The sequence below is a fragment of the Notolepis coatsorum genome, assembly GCF_963971535.1.
Source record: "Notolepis coatsorum genome assembly, chromosome: 15".
In the NCBI taxonomy this organism is placed as follows: domain Eukaryota; kingdom Metazoa; phylum Chordata; class Actinopteri; order Aulopiformes; family Paralepididae; genus Notolepis; species Notolepis coatsorum.
Genome location: NC_140179.1, coordinates 3,282,990 through 3,302,052, shown reverse-complemented (window position 1 = coordinate 3,302,052; position 19,063 = coordinate 3,282,990). Strand labels below are relative to the sequence as shown.

General features: G+C 51.1%; 1 protein-coding gene across 1 annotated transcript in view; it reads right to left on the bottom strand.

Annotated features, from left to right (window-relative positions):
- The window catches only part of LOC311241631 (ankyrin repeat and BTB/POZ domain-containing protein 3-A-like), a gene marked incomplete at both ends in the record, with an annotated part of 465,210 nt that overhangs the window by 49,905 nt on the left and 396,242 nt on the right, over positions 1 to 19,063 (bottom strand). The window contains 1 exon segment of the mRNA XM_084330507.1: positions 16,943 to 17,108. Coding sequence (XP_084186633.1) covers positions 16,943 to 17,108 — 166 coding nt within the window.

The following is a 19,063-nucleotide window of genomic DNA, read 5'->3' as shown; positions in this document are numbered from 1 at the left end:
CCTCCTGTGCCACCCTGTGCCCCCCGTGCCTCCCTGTGCCCCCTGTGCCCCCCCTATGCCCCCCTGTGCCCCCCTGTGCCTCCCTGTGCCACCCTGTGCCTCCCTGTGCCTCCCTGTGCCCCCCTGTGCCCCCCTGTGCCTCCCTGTGCCTCCCTGTGCCCCCCTGTGCCTCCCTGTGCCTCCCTGTGCCTCCCTGTACCTCACTGTGCCTCCCTGTGCCCCCCTGTGCCTCCCTGTGCCCCACTGTGCCTCCCTGTGCCCCCCCTGTGCCCCCCCTGTGCCTCCCTGTGCCTCACTGTGCCTCCCTGTGCCTCCCTGTGCCCCCCCTGTGCCTCACTGTGCCTCCCTGTGCCTCCCTGTGCCCCCCTGTGCCTCCCTGTGCCTCCCTGTGCCCCCCTGTGCCTCCCTGTGCCTCCCTGTGCCTCCCTGTGCCCCCCTGTGCCTCCCTGTGCCCCCCCTGTGCCTCCCTGTGCCTCCCTGTGCCATCCCTGTGCCCCCCCTGTGCCCCCCTGTGACTCCCTGTGCCCCCCTGTGCCTCACTGTGCCCCCCTGTGCCCCCCTGTGCCTCCCTGTGCCCCCCTGTGCCTCCCTGTGCCTCACTGTGCCCCCCCTGTGCCTCCCTGTGCCTCCCCTGTGCCCCCCCTGTGCCCCCCTGTGCCCCCCCTGTGCCTCCCTGTGCCCCCCTGTGCCTCCCTGTGCCTCACTGTGCCACCCTGTGCCTCCCTGTGCCTCCCTGTGCCTCCCTGTGCCCCCCTGTGCCTCCCTGTGCCCCCCTGTGCCTCCCTGTGCCTCCCTGTGCCTCACTGTGCCTCCCTGTGCCCCACTGTGCCTCACTGTGCCCCCCCTGTGCCACCCTGTGCCTCCCTGTGCCTCCCTGTGCCTCACTGTGCCCCCCCTGTGCCACCCTGTGCCTCCCTGTGCCTCCCTGTGCCTCCCTGTGCCCCACTGTGCCTCCCTGTGCCTCCCTGTGCCTCCCTGTGCCCCACTGTGCCCCCCTGTGCCTCCCTGTGCCTCCCTGTGCCTCCCTGTGCCCCACTGTGCCCCACTGTGCCTCCCTGTGGCTCCCTGTGCCCCACTGTGCATCCCTGTGCCTCCCTGTGCCCCCCTGTGCCCCACTGTGCCCCACTGTGCCTCCCTGTGGCTCCCTGTGCCCCACTGTGCATCCCTGTGCCTCCCTGTGCCCCCTGTGCCTCCCTGTGCCTCACTGTGCCTCCCTGTGCCTCCCTGTGCCTCCCTGTGCCCCACTGTGCCTCCCTGTGCCTCCCTGTGCCTCCCTGTGCCTCCCTGTGCCTCCCTGTGCCCCCCTGTGCCTCCCTGTGCCTCCCTGTGCCTCCCTGTACCTCACTGTGCCTCCCTGTGCCCCCCTGTGCCTCCCTGTGCCTCACTGTGCCCCACTGTGCCTCCCTGTGCCCCCCCTGTGCCCCCCCTGTGCCTCCCTGTGCCTCACTGTGCCTCCCTGTGCCTCCCTGTGCCCCCCCTGTGCCTCACTGTGCCTCCCTGTGCCTCCCTGTGCCCCCCTGTGCCTCCCTGTGCCTCCCTGTGCCCCCCTGTGCCTCCCTGTGCCTCCCTGTGCCTCCCTGTGCCTCCCTGTGCCCCCCTGTGCCTCCCTGTGCCCCCCTGTGCCTCCCTGTGCCTCACTGTGCCCCCCCTGTGCCTCCCTGTGCCTCCCCTGTGCCCCCCTGTGCCCCCCCTGTGCCTCCCTGTGCCCCCCTGTGCCTCCCTGTGCCTCACTGTGCCACCCTGTGCCTCCCTGTGCCTCCCTGTGCCTCCCTGTGCCCCCCTGTGCCTCCCTGTGCCCCCCTGTGCCTCCCTGTGCCTCCCTGTGCCTCACTGTGCCTCCCTGTGCCCCACTGTGCCTCACTGTGCCCCCCCTGTGCCACCCTGTGCCTCCCTGTGCCTCCCTGTGCCTCACTGTGCCCCCCCTGTGCCACCCTGTGCCTCCCTGTGCCTCCCTGTGCCTCCCTGTGCCCCACTGTGCCTCCCTGTGCCTCCCTGTGCCTCCCTGTGCCCCACTGTGCCCCCCTGTGCCTCCCTGTGCCTCCCTGTGCCTCCCTGTGCCCCACTGTGCCCCACTGTGCCTCCCTGTGGCTCCCTGTGCCCCACTGTGCATCCCTGTGCCTCCCTGTGCCCCCCTGTGCCTCCCTGTGCCTCACTGTGCCTCCCTGTGCCTCCCTGTGCCTCCCTGTGCCCCACTGTGCCTCCCTGTGCCTCCCTGTGCCTCCCTGTGCCCCCCTGTGCCTCACTGTGCCTCCCTGTGCCCCACTGTGCCTCCCTGTGCCCCCCTGTGCCCCACTGTGCCTCCCTGTGCCTCCCTGTGCCCCCCTGTGCCTCCCTGTGCCTCACTGTGCCTCCCTGTGCCTCCCTGTGCCTCCCTGTGCCTCCCTGTGCCTCCCTGTGCCTCCCTGTGCCCCACTGTGCCTCCCTGTGGCTCCCTGTGCCCCACTGTGCCCCCCTGTGCCTCCCTGTGCCCCCCTGTGCCCCCCTGTGCCTCCCTGTGCCACTCTGTGCCTCCCTGTGCCCCCCTGTGCCTCCCTGTGCCCCCCTGTGCCCCCCTGTGCCTCCCTGTGCCACTCTGTGCCTCCCTGTGCCTCCCTGTGCCTCCCTGTGCCCCACTGTGCCTCCCTGTGCCTCCCTGTGCCTCCCTGTGCCTCCCTGTGCCTCCCTGTGCCCCCCCTGTGCCTCCCTGTGCCTCCCTGTGCCTCCCTGTGCCTCCCTGTGCCCCCCCTGTGCCTCCCTGTGCCTCCCTGTGCCTCCCTGTGCCTCCCTGTGCCCCCCCTGTGCCTCCCTGTGCCCCACTGTGCCCCCATGTGCCTCCCTGTGCCTCCCTGTGCCTCCCTGTGCCCCCCTGTGCCTCCCTGTGCCTCCCTGTGCCTCCCTGTGCCTCCCTGTGCCCCCCCTGTGCCTCCCTGTGCCCCCCCTGTGCCTCACTGTGCCTCCCTGTGCCCCCCTGTGCCCCCTGTGCCTCCCTGTGCCACCCTGTGCCACCCTGTGCCTCCCTGCCTGACTGGGCACAGAATAACAGCACAAACTCTTGCATATCTTCCTGGACATTTTACATCTACATAAAACATTTTTACTGTACATTTTACTGTATATTAGTGTATATTTTTGGCTGTATATTTTAGAATGTATATCCTTGACTGTATTTTTATTCTTATTTGTGATTTTCTTTTTACCACCTAATTATGTTTATTGTGAGCGATCTGTAGCGCTGACTTTCCCTCGGGATCAATAAAGTACTTCTAGTCTATTCTATTCTATTCTATTCTATTCTATTCTATTCTATTCACAAAGGGCTTATGACCATTAGACATTGATTCCAGGGTAGAACTCCGCAAGTAGGATTCTGACTCGAGTGAGGAGTGACTCCGTCTGCCACAGTATGACATCATAATGCCGGTTCCCATGGCGAACGCGTGGTAAGGAGGCCTTCATTCGTGGTATTATCAACACGTGCCATGGCAACCAATGCCATGGCACGACAACGCCACAGCTCATTGGCCACAGTTGATTACAGTCACCTGTTGTCTGCCGACTGCGATGTCTGTGATCAGACACTAGGGGGGGCGACGGTGGTGGAGCTCGGGAGGTAGAGCAGTTGTCCTTGAGCAAGACACTTAACCCCTAATTGCTCCCGATGAGCAGGTTGGCACCTTGTATGGTTGCCTTCGCCGTCGGTGTGTGAATGGGTCAAATGTGAGGAACAAATTGTAAAGTCCTTTGGATGAAAGCGCCATATAAATGCAGTCCATTGGGTGGCTACGTGGCGCAGTGGGCAAGGCGCTCGCAACGAATGCTGGAGACTAGGCTCGAACAGGATGCTTCCTGTTCGAGCCCCGCTCTCCACATTGCTTTCAGTTTAGCTGGTCGTCCACAGTAATACACATTGGCCGTATTACGGGGAGGGAAACTGAAGGGTGGGGATCGGGGCGTTGTGGACAGCGACTCCTACAGGTCGGTTGGTGCGCCTGCGCAGTAGAATCAAGAAGCGACGGGGGCGGCGCCCCTCCAAAGCCCAGACCCCGACGCTGAAAGATCGAGCTGCGCAGGTGAAAAGATGCGACTGCTGTTACCTCAAGTACCGGAGGGGACTCGTGCTATGTATGACTTAGTCCACATTGCAGCCGGCTTGTGGGAGGCAAGAAACAACGTTCGAAAGACAGGGGAGGGTTGAATTGGACGATATGAAAATTGGGATGGGAGAAAAATAGAAAATGGGAGAAAAAGTGGATAAAAAAAATAATAAATGCAGTCCATTTACCATTTACGTGCCATGGCAACCAATGCCAATGGGCGCAATACCACAGCTCATTGGCCACAGTGGGCACCTGTTTTTCAATTACAATCACCTGTTGTCTTTCCCCACTGAGATGTCTGTGATCAAATGCTATGAATACCAACACAGGCTTAGTGAAATAGGCCTACTGATATCTCTGGGTCTGTTTTGTACTGAAAAATGACAAGAGACCCGCTAGGAAGTGATTCTTCATTGATCTTGACCAGGCGCCACCTCCTCTAGACGACGATGGAGAAATCTGATTGCTCATAAGCTGCCCCACTTAGCAACGCAAGGAATGAAGGATATTATTTCCATTGACTCTGGGCAAGTGCGGACAATCCTAAATGGCATTAACACTTGGACTCGGACTCAGGGTTTATCGACGAGACATCGATCCCTCCGCTTATGTAACATACAGCGCTGACTCTGAGGAAATACGTGTTGTAGTAGTAGTAGTAGGTGTAAACGACACAGTAGGATTCTCTTTGGTTCTGCCGTCTGTGTACATTAATGCAATACAGAGTAGAGCACCTCATACTATAGTCTACCCATATACTCTGTATGATAGCATGTACAGCAGTACTGTATATACCACATGTTGTGAAGGGCCAGATTAAACCGAATATATATATTTATTTGTATATATATATTTAATTGTATTTGTATATTCTCTAATATTCCCTGATATCCCTTGTATATTCCTTGTACAATATGCATTGAATATCCATTCTAGCCTACTGAACATCCCATAATAGTCTCCATTCTACTATTGGTCGAGACCTTGGTGCCAGGCTGCCATACCCCCCAGACCCAGTTCAAACGTACCGCTCAACATGTACGAACAAGTCCTAGTTCCGCGTAGGAATCTGGCTACCGCACCACTAACGGTACTATTTGTTCATAGTGCGTATATATACTGCGCTACTAAAGTAGGACTTCCTTTTCAGTCCAGTTTCTTACCCTCCAATAGAGTGACAGACGTAAAGCCTCCCCGCGACGCCACGTGTGGGAGTAAGGCCAAGTTCGGCCTACCATCGGTATTGAGACATCGTGTATATTAATATTTGAATAGTCATATTTGGCACTATATCGTCGAGTTGGACGTAGTCTATTAAGCTAATAATAGTCTGTTAATATATAGTGCTTCGTACGGTGAGAATACTACCGTAGCCAGCACCCCATCGTTTCGGGCAGAGAACTGGCTGCTTATCCAGGATGGTCGACCCCATGTGAGATTGCATCTGAGGAGCCCCAGAGCCGACGAGCGAGTGGACCTGTATACCGGATTATTCTACCGACGACAGCCCGCCTTCCCAGGCACGGATTATGCTTTGTGTACAGTGATTATTCCATGGATAAAGACCCCCGACACTGCCGTGTGTTGGAACCCCCCCCCCTGGAGAGGACGCAAGGTGAGGAGACGCTCTGCAAGACGAGGTCGCTTCACGTCTCTCCCCCGTGGACCGGAGAGAGCCGGCTCACAGAGAGTCCACCTGCTTTCATCTGTGGTCCAAGGATCGCTGGCGCACCGAGCTGCACAACTGTGGGTTCACCCAGGATACCCTTGGCCGGACGAGGCAGCCAGACTCTACCCCCCCCCCCCCCCTCCTACTCCTGTTGTCTTACAAGCGACCGGATTAACCCCCCTTAGTGTATCCAGTCTTATAATCATTAAAGTATCATTGCTGTTATTCCTTAACTATTCCAGGTCGTATATTTACCGCCTGCGCCACCAGAGATTGGACATTCTCTATTGATATACCAACGAATACTCTTTGCCATAAAAGTGCATACTATTTCAATTCATAAATGTAATTAAGTGATTAAGTGCTTGCTCTACACACCATTTCTGTGTAGTAATAAACGCATACTTCGACTTCGTACATTTGTGTTGGATCCGTTTCATCTACGTGAGAGTGTTTATCATAATATATTTATGCCGAGTACTGGGTGGCCGAATATAAAGTACAAAGGTAGTGGTAGTAAGTATCATATCTAGTAATACAGTCAGGGAATTGTACCCCTCAGTTACAATTGGTCCTTCGAGCCGGAGGGTAATTAGTGTAATATTAATATAGTGTTATTAATATTGAAATGGCCTATGATGAACACTCCACGAAACGATCCTCCTAACCAACGCCCGCAGCGCGAACGACGGCTCCCTCAGTACTTAGAGGCTTACGCTGTCAGTCAACAACCTAGTCTTCTACTAACAGTAAACGCGGTAAAACTAGAAAGTAAAAGTATGTATAACCCCAACGCCCAGACTACCCCGACCATAGAGGCCCCTACGGGTTCTAATGTAACTGACCAAGTTCACGGTGGGGACCAGTGGGAACCAGACATGACTTCACACCCCGCCAGTACTGAAGAAGTAGTCCCCGATGAGTCCCGGGAGGAATACAACGCTACCGAGAGAGAACTCGGCACGGAAGAAGACGGGGAGAGCACCGTGGAGATAGAGCTGCAAGGCTCCGCAAGGAGTACCCCGAGGGAAGGCTCCCCTATACAACCGCCTTCTCCCAGCGAGGCAGAGAGGACCCTACAGCAGGCCTTCCTCATCAGCCTGAACGCCGCTGCTGAACGCGACCGACTGCAGATCCAGCAGCGGAGCGAAGAAGAGCATATACGTCTGGAAATAAGACGCATTCAGAGAGAAGAGAATGTGGCCCGAGACCGAGCAGACAGCCAGCGAGCAGCTGCTGGTGCTCTACGGGACGCAGAGCGCGACAGACAGCAAGCGCAACTAATAGAACAGCTGATCAGACGGACAACACCCTCTCCCTCCGCCAGAGGCTCCAGGAACTCGTCTAGACACACCTCCAGGGCGGCATCCCCTAGCCGAGTAAACAACCCTGAACTTGACCAACAGACGAGGTCTATACCCCCCACAGACCACCTCCCCCCACCGGTCCAAGCGAGACCTAGCAACCGGGAAGGAGCAGCATATCCTGTGGAGAGGCTAAACCAGAGACTACAAGCACTGGATGACCTAACTGAAGACGAAGAGGAAGAGGAGGAGAACCACGCCCGACGACAGCACAGTACTCTACCGGACCAGGAGGTCCGGTACAGCCCAGGCTATACTCCCGCGGAGCTGCGCTACAGACCCCCGACTCTATACCCAGGTGAGCACGACGCACGACCCGCACCGAGGAACAGCACCTGGACAAGCGGGCCATGGTACACTGCCGGTACCAGCCCATACCAAGGAGCGGGAGGAGACTCGCCTAGGAGGCCTCTCCCCCAACGCTCGCCGATGTATCCACAGTCAGCGTCATACATTGGCACGCCTATGGTACCCGACTTCACCCAAGAGAACCGGGCCCAGTATACAGAACTCCGCATGTGTCTGGAGACCATGTTGGTGGATGTATTGGATGAACGCCATAAATACGCCATCCTACTGAAGCACTTAAAGGTACCCCGCGCACATAATATAGCGCTCGCCTACGCGACTTCCACCACCCCATACACAGCAGCGCTGGTAGCATTGGACCAGAGGTATGGGCGCATATGGGATTACGTGATCCAGGAGATCCGACACATCGACCGCTTACCCCCAGCAATAGACAATCGAGCACTGGACGACCTGTCCATCAGAGTGCAGTCCCTGGTAGGGATGTTGGGAGCGCAGAGAGAGAAGGGGAGGCATGAACTTTACGCCAACTCAAATGTGGAAAGGATCTTGGAGAAGCTGCCGCCCGCTCGACAGGAGCGTTTTAGGCGGCAGAGAGACCACCGAGACCCGAATGGCCCCGAACCGAACCTCCTCGATCTAGCAGACTTCCTGGCGAGAGAAGTCAGCAGCCTACGGCTAGATACATTCGGACGGAGCACCCCTGGCTCCAGAGAAGGAACCAGACGACTAAATGATGGAAGAAGATCGGTGACTGTGATGCACCAATCGGAGTCAGTACCGAGCAGCAGGAGCCACAGTACCCCCTCCAGAACGGAGAAGTGGAAGATAGTGTGCCCCTACTGTGAGAAAGAACACTGGCTAGCGCAATGTGACTCCTTCCCCAAGCTGAACGCGGAGGAAGCAAGTCAATGGATAAAGTCCAACAAGCGCTGTTTTCGCTGTGCGCGCTCACACATGGCAGCCGAATGCCGCTTAAAGAAAAGGTGCACCAAGTGCGATGGAGCCCATCTGGACATACTTCACGACAGTAACAGACGGCGCCCTTCACCCGCACCATCCAGCAGCAAAGCGAGCGTCATGTACATCGATCCCGCCAGCAGCAGTGGAGCCCGAGTACTCCTAAAAGTAGTGCGTGTGACACTAAGCTACCAGAATAAAGTCCTGGACACTTACGCCGTCCTCGATGACGGGTCAGAGAAGACCCTTCTGCTCGCCTCCGCTGCGGCCCAGCTAGGGCTGCGGGGAAGCGAAACCCAAATGACAATTCGGACAATAAGACGAGATTTGAAGACGATAAAGGGCGAGAATGTCTCATTCTCTATCGCAGCAAGCGGCCAGCCTGAGCGACGGTACCAGATTACAGACGCTTTCACCAGCCAAGAAATAGGACTGTCGCGGTACACATACCCCGTCGCCAAGCTGATGGAGAAATATGCACATCTGCGCAAGTTACCGATCCCGCTCATAGACAATGCTATGCCGACCCTGTTGATAGGCTCCGACCATGCAGACCTCATTGTCCCGATAGACCGGGTTCATACCGGACCCCGAGGCTGTCCTGCAGCAGTCGAGACCCGTTTGGGATGGACTCTCCAAGGCCCGCTCGCCAAATCTCTCAACCGAAGTACAGCCACTAGATGTCTCCACTCCCGAGTCACAGAGGGAGAAACCGCACTCCTGCAACACGTAGAGCGGTTATGGACCTTGGAACAAATGCCCTTTAAGAACGGAAAGAAAGACATTCGCTCTAAAGATGACATTTACGCCATTCACCTCCTCGAGACAGGGACCAAGAGAGTCCCGGTCAACGGCGTGTTGAGATACGCCACGCCACTCCTGCGGCGAGAAGGAATGCCTACTTTCCACGCCAAGACAGACGCCACAGAACGGTACCTGCTGAACACGGAGCGGCGCTTAGCCAAGAACCCCGCCCAAGAGAGTGTATACCGCGCCGAGATTGAGAAGCTCATCACAGCGGGACACGTCACAAAGATGGACATTAAAGAGGCTGACCAGACCACTGAATCATGGTACGTGCCTCACCACAAGGTCCATCACAACGGTAAAGACCGCATAGTATTTAACTGCAGCTACCAGATCGGATCCCAAAATCTGAATAAAGAGTTACTGCCCGGTCCCACACTCGGCCCCTCCCTACTCGGCGTTCTACTCCGCTTCCGCCAGGAAAAGGTGGCCATCAGCGGGGACATTAAAGGAATGTTCCTGCAGGTGAGATTAGTAGAGGAGGACAAGCCCCTGTTACGGTTCCTATGGAGAGAGAAGCCAGGAGATGAGCACCCAGCCATCTATCAATGGGAAGTCCTCCCCTTCGGAACGACGTGCAGCCCCTGCTGTGCTACATTTGCACTACAGAAACATGTAGCAGAGGACCCAGCAGCGGACGAAGAGGTCCGACACAGCGTAAAGAACAGCTTCTACGTAGACAACTGTCTACAAAGCCTTTCAACCCAGGAAGAAGCCGAGGCTCTCCTGATTAAACTCTGCGCCTCATTGATCAAAGGCGGCTTTGATCTCAGGCAGTGGGCCAGCAGCGATCCGCAAGTACTGCGCAGCCTCTCCTCCGAGGACAAGGCAGCCAGCAGCGAGACCTGGATGGCTACAATCCCGGGAGAAGCCCAGGAGATGACCCTGGGATTGGTGTGGCGATTCAAAACAGATTCGCTTCACTACAGACACAAGCCCCTGACTACGGAGCAGGGAAGGCCGGCGGCGGCGCCGACCACCAGACGGAGTGTGTACACAACACTCGCCCGACAATATGACCCGCTAGGATGTATTCTACCGTACACCACCAGGGCAAAAATGATTGTACGAGCATTGTGGGACAAGGACCAGGGCTGGGACGACCCCATTCCCGCACAACTTGCATCCACCTGGAGAGAGTGGGAGATGGAGCTCCACTCACTCCCAGGCGTTAATATGCGCCGAAGCTACTTCCCACCCACGGTGAGGCCAGAGACATGTAAAATGGACTTACACGTCTTCAGTGACGCCTCAGAGGTCGCATACGGATCAGTAGCCTACTTGCGGGCCCAAGAAGAGGGGGGAAAGATCTACACAGCGTTTGTCCTCGCCCGCTCGAGAATAGCCCCACGCAAGCAACAATCCATCCCACGCCTAGAGCTCTGCGCAGCCCTAGCCGGAGCGCACCTAGCCACGCTCATCCAACGTGAGCTCACCATACCGGTGTCTAGAACAATCCTGTGGTCAGATTCCACGACAGTACTCGCCTGGATCAAATCGGACTCATGCAAGTACAAAGTCTTCGTGGGAGTCAGAGTCACCGAGATTCAAGACTTAACCGAAGAGTTAACCGGAGAAACAGAGTGGCGCTACGTTGATACAAAACAGAACCCAGCTGACGTCATCACCCGGGGAATGCCCCTAGATGACCTCACCCGTCGCAATGTCTACAGTGACGGCCCAGCATTCCTAAAGCTCCCGGAAGGAGAGTGGCCCACGCCTATCCCGAGGGAAGCCAGTCAGGAGGAGGCTGAGAATAAGAAGCCTGTGTTCTGTGGATTGAGCACTGTTATCTCCGCAGACCCCAACATAGATGATTGCACTACCATAGAGAGTGCACAACAAAGGACATTCCTGCGGCACCACCCGGAGTGTAAGTCCCCCGCTGAAATGTCAGCGGCTAACTACGAGGAAGCAGAATTGCTTCTACTGCAGCGAGCCCAGAGAGACTCGTTCCCCGATGAATTGGCCTGTCTACAGGGAGGAAAGCCCGTCCCATCCGACAGCAGATTAATTCATCTGGCCCCCGAGAGCGACGCTCATACCCTCATCAGAGTGGGTGGTCGCCTACGCAGAGCCCCCAATCTACCGGATGACATTAAATACCCGATCGTATTGAACAGCCGACACAAGGTCACAGAGCTGATTATAAAGAAATACGATGAGGATGTACATCACGCAGGAGCAGAAAGAGTCTTTGCGGAAATCAGACGTCGTTACTGGATCCTACAAGGAAGAGAGGCGGTACGACGCTTCCAGCGAACATGTCTAGACTGCCGCAAGTGGCGCGCGCAGCCCAGCATACCAAGGATGGCTGACCTTCCTCCATGTCGCCTCCGAATCGGTGACAAGCCATTCCACTCAACGGGTATGGACTGCTTTGGCCCGCTGCACATAAAGAAAGGAAGAGGAACCGAGAAGCGGTGGGGTATTGTATTCAAATGCATGACCACCAGAGCGATACACATCGAGCTTCTCCCGACCATGAGCACAGACTCATTCCTTATGGCCTTCCGTAGATTCACATCACGGAAAGGAAGACCGTCTACACTATTGTCCGATCATGGGACAAACTTCAAAGGCGGCGAAAGAGAGCTGAGAGAGAGCTTCCAAGCTATGGGCCCAGAACTTAAGACCCACCTCGCTCCAGCACAGATTGACTTCCAATTCAACCCCCCAAACGCACCCCACTTCGGTGGTACTTGGGAACGGGAAGTGCGTTCCATAAAGACAGCCCTGTACGCAGTACTTGGGGCCCAGACTGTGGCGGAAGAAGTCCTAATGACAGTCCTCACGGAGATTGAGGGAGTATTGAACTCTAAGCCCCTCGGCTACGTCTCCAGCGATGTGGCGGATATCGACCCAGTTACCCCCAACACACTCCTGATGGGGCGGCTAGATCCCGCGTTACCCCAGACAATGTACCGGCCTGAAGAAGCGAACGGCCGACGAATGTGGAGGTACAGCCAAGTATTAGCCGACAAGTTTTGGAGCAGTTTCCTACTGCACTACCTACCGTCTCTACAGACCCGCCAGAAGTGGGTAAAGGAGAGAGACAATTTGACAGAAGGAACAGTCGTCATGATTATTGATCAATCACTGCCCAGAGCTATGTGGCCGGCCGGCCGCGTAAGCAAAGTGATCACCGGTGCCGACGGCAAGGTCCGAGCAGCTGAAGTGCTTGTCCAGGGTCGCACTTACACCCGTCCCGTGGCGAGGCTCATAGAACTGCCCCGACTCCCAGACACAATCGATGATGACCATGACCCTATAACCCTATGACTTTGTGAAGTTGACTGACCCCTACAGCAAACCCTTGTGTAAATAGACAACGCGATTAATCTGTCTCTGCTTAACTGATTAGGTCTGGGACCAATCAGGGGGTGGCTGTTGTGAAGGGCCAGATTAAACCGAATATATATATTTATTTGTATATATATATTTAATTGTATTTGTATATTCTCTAATATTCCCTGATATCCCTTGTATATTCCTTGTACAATATGCATTGAATATCCATTCTAGCCTACTGAACATCCCATAATAGTCTCCATTCTACTATTGGTCGAGACCTTGGTGCCAGGCTGCCATACCCCCCAGACCCAGTTCAAACGTACCGCTCAACATGTACGAACAAGTCCTAGTTCCGCGTAGGAATCTGGCTACCGCACCACTAACGGTACTATTTGTTCATAGTGCGTATATATACTGCGCTACTAAAGTAGGACTTCCTTTTCAGTCCAGTTTCTTACCCTCCAATAGAGTGACAGACGTAAAGCCTCCCCGCGACGCCACGTGTGGGAGTAAGGCCAAGTTCGGCCTACCATCGGTATTGAGACATCGTGTATATTAATATTTGAATAGTCATATTTGGCACTATATCGTCGAGTTGGACGTAGTCTATTAAGCTAATAATAGTCTGTTAATATATAGTGCTTCGTACGGTGAGAATACTACCGTAGCCAGCACCCCATCGTTTCGGGCAGAGAACTGGCTGCTTATCCAGGATGGTCGACCCCATGTGAGATTGCATCTGAGGAGCCCCAGAGCCGACGAGCGAGTGGACCTGTATACCGGATTATTCTACCGACGACAGCCCGCCTTCCCAGGCACGGATTATGCTTTGTGTACAGTGATTATTCCATGGATAAAGACCCCCGACACTGCCGTGTGTTGGAACCCCCCCCCCCTGGAGAGGACGCAAGGTGAGGAGACGCTCTGCAAGACGAGGTCGCTTCACGTCTCTCCCCCGTGGACCGGAGAGAGCCGGCTCACAGAGAGTCCACCTGCTTTCATCTGTGGTCCAAGGATCGCTGGCGCACCGAGCTGCACAACTGTGGGTTCACCCAGGATACCCTTGGCCGGACGAGGCAGCCAGACTCTACCCCCCCCCCCCCCCCTCCTACTCCTGTTGTCTTACAAGCGACCGGATTAACCCCCCTTAGTGTATCCAGTCTTATAATCATTAAAGTATCATTGCTGTTATTCCTTAACTATTCCAGGTCGTATATTTACCGCCTGCGCCACCAGAGATTGGACATTCTCTATTGATATACCAACGAATACTCTTTGCCATAAAAGTGCATACTATTTCAATTCATAAATGTAATTAAGTGATTAAGTGCTTGCTCTACACACCATTGCTGTGTAGTAATAAACGCATACTTCGACTTCGTACATTTGTGTTGGATCCGTTTCATCTACGTGAGAGTGTTTATCATAATATATTTATGCCGAGTACTGGGTGGCCGAATATAAAGTACAAAGGTAGTGGTAGTAAGTATCATATCTAGTAATACAGTCAGGGAATTGTACCCCTCAGTTACACCACATATTAAATTTATATTCTTATATTTACTGCATATATATATTTATATATATATATATATATATATATATATATATATATATATATATATTAGAGGTGGGCATAGATTAATTTTTTTAATCTAGATTAATCTATCTGCAATCCTGGATTTAATCTAGATTAATCTAGATTAAAATGGCCAAAAAAAAAGAAAAAAAACCTGCCGAAGGCATTCAAAATATGTGTGTTCTACCCAAATAATGTCCTTACTTTTTCTTTCCTCCTTATGTTTCTCAGGCCAGGTGGCCCATTACACCATGAGCCCATCTCCCGTTTCCAAAATGCATTACAGACTGTTTGAAAAAGCTGTTTTGCTATGATAATTGGTAATGAAATATCAAAATAATGTTCAATAAGATGTACTTGTGTTTAATAAGTTGTTTTATTCAGAAGTTAACACAAATAAATAATATTACCAGTACAGTACAGTATCTAGCACACTCTCAGGAGCAAAACAGAAAGAATCATTTCAAACTTGAACTATGTGACATGGCTTGAATCAACTGCTCCAGTGGAGTTGCTCAGTGGCCAATGGTGTCAACTGTGGTTGTACTGGGCAGCTCCCAGGTGTGAATGGAACTGTGTGAATGTGAAGCAGGGCGTTCCTGAAAAAGAGCATCTGTGCTCAGCGAACCTACCCTGGGTAAATAAAGGTAAAAAAAAAAAAATGTAAAAAAAAAAAAAAAAAATCTTTAATGCGTTAATTATATTATCGTGCGATACTAGTATAGCGTTAACGCAGCACGTTAACGCGTTAACGGCCCAGCTCTAATATATATATATATATATATATATATATATATATATATATATATATATATATATATATATATATATATATATATATATATATATATATATATATATATTTGTTCTCATCGCATATATATCTATCCACACCTGTCTGTACTTACCTGCACATAATACTTTTACATATCTGTAGATACTGTAGTGTCTTCGCTATTAACGACTCACCGACTCGGTTGTTGTTTCTCACTCATCAGTTTATTCAACTCTCACTAGGGATGCTCGATATTGGCTTTTTTACCGATACCGATATACCGATATTGTCCAACTCTTAATTTCCGATACCGATATCAACCGATATCAACCGATACCGATATATGCAGGGTCCCCCCCCCCCCCCCCAAAAAACGGAATAATTTCAGGTAATTAACATTACATATCTCTTGTCGTGTAATTAACACAACATTATGCATACTTTGACAATAAATAAAATAATAATTTGTTCTTACTTGCTCGCCTGGGTAAATAAAGGTTAAATAAATGTAAAACATTTAAAAAAAATATATTTGTTTATTGTTTTTTGAAAACGGATACCGATATTTTCCATTTTTATGCCAATATCGGCCGATAATATCGGACATCCCTGGTCTCAGGTACAAAGACGGGGTGCATCACCTCTGCTTGCATTCGTAGACTGAACTTGAACTGCCCACAGGTCAGCCCCTGCCCCCTCCCCTCTACCAACCCGGGCTCGCGCGACCAATAGCGTCACCTGCCAGCCCCAGGTTGGTAGAGTGCAGAGTAACCTCGTTCCCAGTTTTATCTCTGCGAGATAAAGCCTGGTAAAGAACTACGGCCGAAAGTGTGTATGGGGTAGAATTTCCGGTGCATGTACTTCCCCTGGAAGCTGCCTCCGATTTACGATTCATGAGCATCTGCTTCGTTCTTTGTTTCGCTGGGGACTATAAACAGATCTGGGCTGACCGGAACGGGTACGCCTTTAGCCTGTACTTCCTGTACTTCCGTGTACACACTTTAGGAGGCATATCTTGTCCAGCCTAAGTGCAGAGTGACAGCTCGGCTGACCAGGGCCGATTCTAGCTTTTTGGGGGCCCTATGCAAAATGTTGTTTGGGGGCCCCCGAACGTTAAGAGGATATATTATAAATAATATATATATATTAGGGATGCTCGATATTGGCTTTTTTACCGATACCGATATACCGATATTGTCCAACTCTTAATTCCCGATACCGATATCAACCGACATCAACCGATACCGATATATGCAGGGTCCCCCCCCCCCCCCCCCCCCCTGTCACAATAAATAAAATCATAATTTGTTCTTACTTGCTTGCCTGGGTAAATAAAGGTTATAGAAATGTAAAATAAATAAATAAAATATTATTATTATAATTTTTTTAAACCGATACCGATATTTTCCGATATCACATTTTAATGCCGATATCGGCCGATAATATCGGTAGGCCGATAATATCGGACATCCCTAATATATATATATATATATATATTTCTTTTCTTTCTTGTAGGTGCTTTCACTCAACGGATGAGAGTGCTTTGGCTACCAAGAGAAACTGGTAATTTTTATAAAAATAAAATAATCACCTCAATCCCAGGGTTGTTACAATACAATACACATATACATATCCTACTTTTATTAGTTACACTGCTGGCCAGTATGACTACTACCATACTGTCTTTATACCTGTATCACTGTACATAGTATACTACAACTCTGTACATACATCTGATTAGCACTATGACTCAGTGGTACACAGTTTTATATATTTGTACCCAGTTTAATCACCTGTACACTGTTGCACTTCACTGTTACATTTGCACTCTGGTGAGATGCCAAACGTCTTTACATTGTGCTGCACTTGGACAATACATTTTGATCTAATCTAATCTAAACATTACATTCCTGACAGAAAACAGCCTGTATTATCCAGCACACACACGTACGTGGGCGGGTTTGTTAGGTAACCGCTAATAGCAATGCGCACACTTGTAAGGTGCGTTTTTTTTGGTAATCATTTTGCAACTCTGCCCGCGTGTGGCATGAGAGCGACTGCGGTGTTGGCGCGTGGGCGGCGTATTATATTAAGCGCTCAGTCGCACACCTGCTCGCTCATGCTGTTGATGCCCGCGGGGCCCAGCAGGTTGACCGCCTGCTGGACCAGGTCCGTCCGTCCGCAGTTGAGCATCCTGAAGCCCAGGTCCTGCAGGAACTTGGCCTCCGTGGAGGCTGCGTCCAGCTTCCGGGTGGCACAGAAACACTCGTCTGCCCTGGAGACGAGAAGAGGGGGGGGGGGGGGGGGGGTCAGAGCCATTACTGGGATTAGACGGGGAACGCATCTCAGGAATGATGGACTTTTGCTCGGGGTCTCTGTAGCATCACTGAATAAAGTAGACTTGGTATCGCTCTGCTTTCTCAAAACATAACGTCGGCCGTGATATATATTTCAATATCAAACAACGAGGGCCCTGTAGCTCACTCACACTCTAACCGGATGAACCAGCGATATTGCGTCTTTATTCTTTATTGCGTAGACGAGGCAGATGAGAGTCGGACATTTCACCATCAAGCCATTGTCAGTGTATATCGATGTGATAATACACTTTTAACCACATATTTCCCCTGCTATGTTCATTTCCTAAAGTGGTCGTCTATAAAACATTGTTATGCAAATGTAGTCATTTTCCCGTACAGCATCTTACTCTGTGCTACACAAGCAGTTGTCATGGTGAGATTCCGCTTGAGGAATCGCTGGTTCATTTGAGGATCCCCTCCAGATGTATCTGGCAAAACAAGAAGATCTGTTTCTTCCAATAAACGACTGAAAATGGCTCAGCAGCATCTCTACACCTTTACCGTCATTAAGAATGCAAGGATCTATGAATATGTAACAAGCAGTAATTAACATTTACCAGGAATTCCAAGTCGGCAGCTTATATTCTTTTAACCCGTTCACTACCACACTACCAAAGGGTTAACCCTTTCACTGCGACAATACAGAAGGTTAACCCTTTCACTATCACACAACCGTCTGTAGTGTGGTAGTGAAAGGTTAACCTTCTGTAGTGTGGTAGTGAAAGGGTTAACCTTCTGTAGTGTGGTAGTGAAAGGTTAACCTTCTGTAGTGTGGTTGTGAAAGGTTAACATTCTGTAGTGTGGTTGTGAAAGGTTAACCTTCTGTAGTGTGGTAGTGAAAGGTTAACCTTCTGTAGTGTGGTAGTGAAAGGTTAACCTTCTGTAGTGTGGTTGTGAAAGGTTAACCTTCTGTAGTGTGGTAGTGAAAGATTAACCTTCTGTAGTGTGGTAGTGAAAGGTTAACCTTCTGTAGTGTGGTTGTGAAAGGTTAACATTCTGTAGTGTGGTTGTGAAAGGTTAACCTTCTGTAGTGTGGTAGTGAAAGGGTTAACCTTCTGTAGTGTGGTAGTGAAAGCTTAACCTTCTGTAGTGTGGTTGTGAAAGGGTTAACCGTCTGTAGTGTGGTAGTGAAAGGTTAACCGTCTGTAGTGTGGTAGTGAAAGGTTAACCGTCTGTAGTGTGGTAGTGAAAGGTTAACCGTCTGTAGTGTGGTAGTGAAAGGTTAACCTTCTGTAGTGTGGTAGTGAAAGGTTAACCTTCTGTAGTGTGGTAGTGAAAGGGTTAAGCCATGCCAATACATACTCAGCTTTCTGTGTAGCTGAAGATAAAGGTGTCAAGTTACTACATATTGGACCGTGATAGGTTCGACCTATTAGTGACATCACATTATGTGACGCAGACTTCGGGGAGGTACAGAGATGCTCTCCTTACAGGGAAAGAATGTTACTGTAAGAAGGCGCTCTGGTGATGAGAAGTTCTGCACAAAAAAAAAATGTAATCTATATAGTCAAAGGTCATATCTCCACAAGGCATTTAAAAAGCTATCTATATACAGGTGCATCTCTATAAATGAGAATATATTGAGGAAATATTGGTTGCCTCCATGCCACGCCTCATTGATTCATGCAAAAGTATTGACCAAGTATTGAGTGCATATACTTTTCAGTAGGCAGACAGTTCTGTAATATATATATATATATATATATATATATATATATATATATATATATATATATATATATATATATATATATATATATATATATATATATATATATATATATATATATATATATATATATATATATTATTTATTGGTCTTATGTAATATACACATTTTCTCAGATACTGAATTTTGGGTTTTCATAAG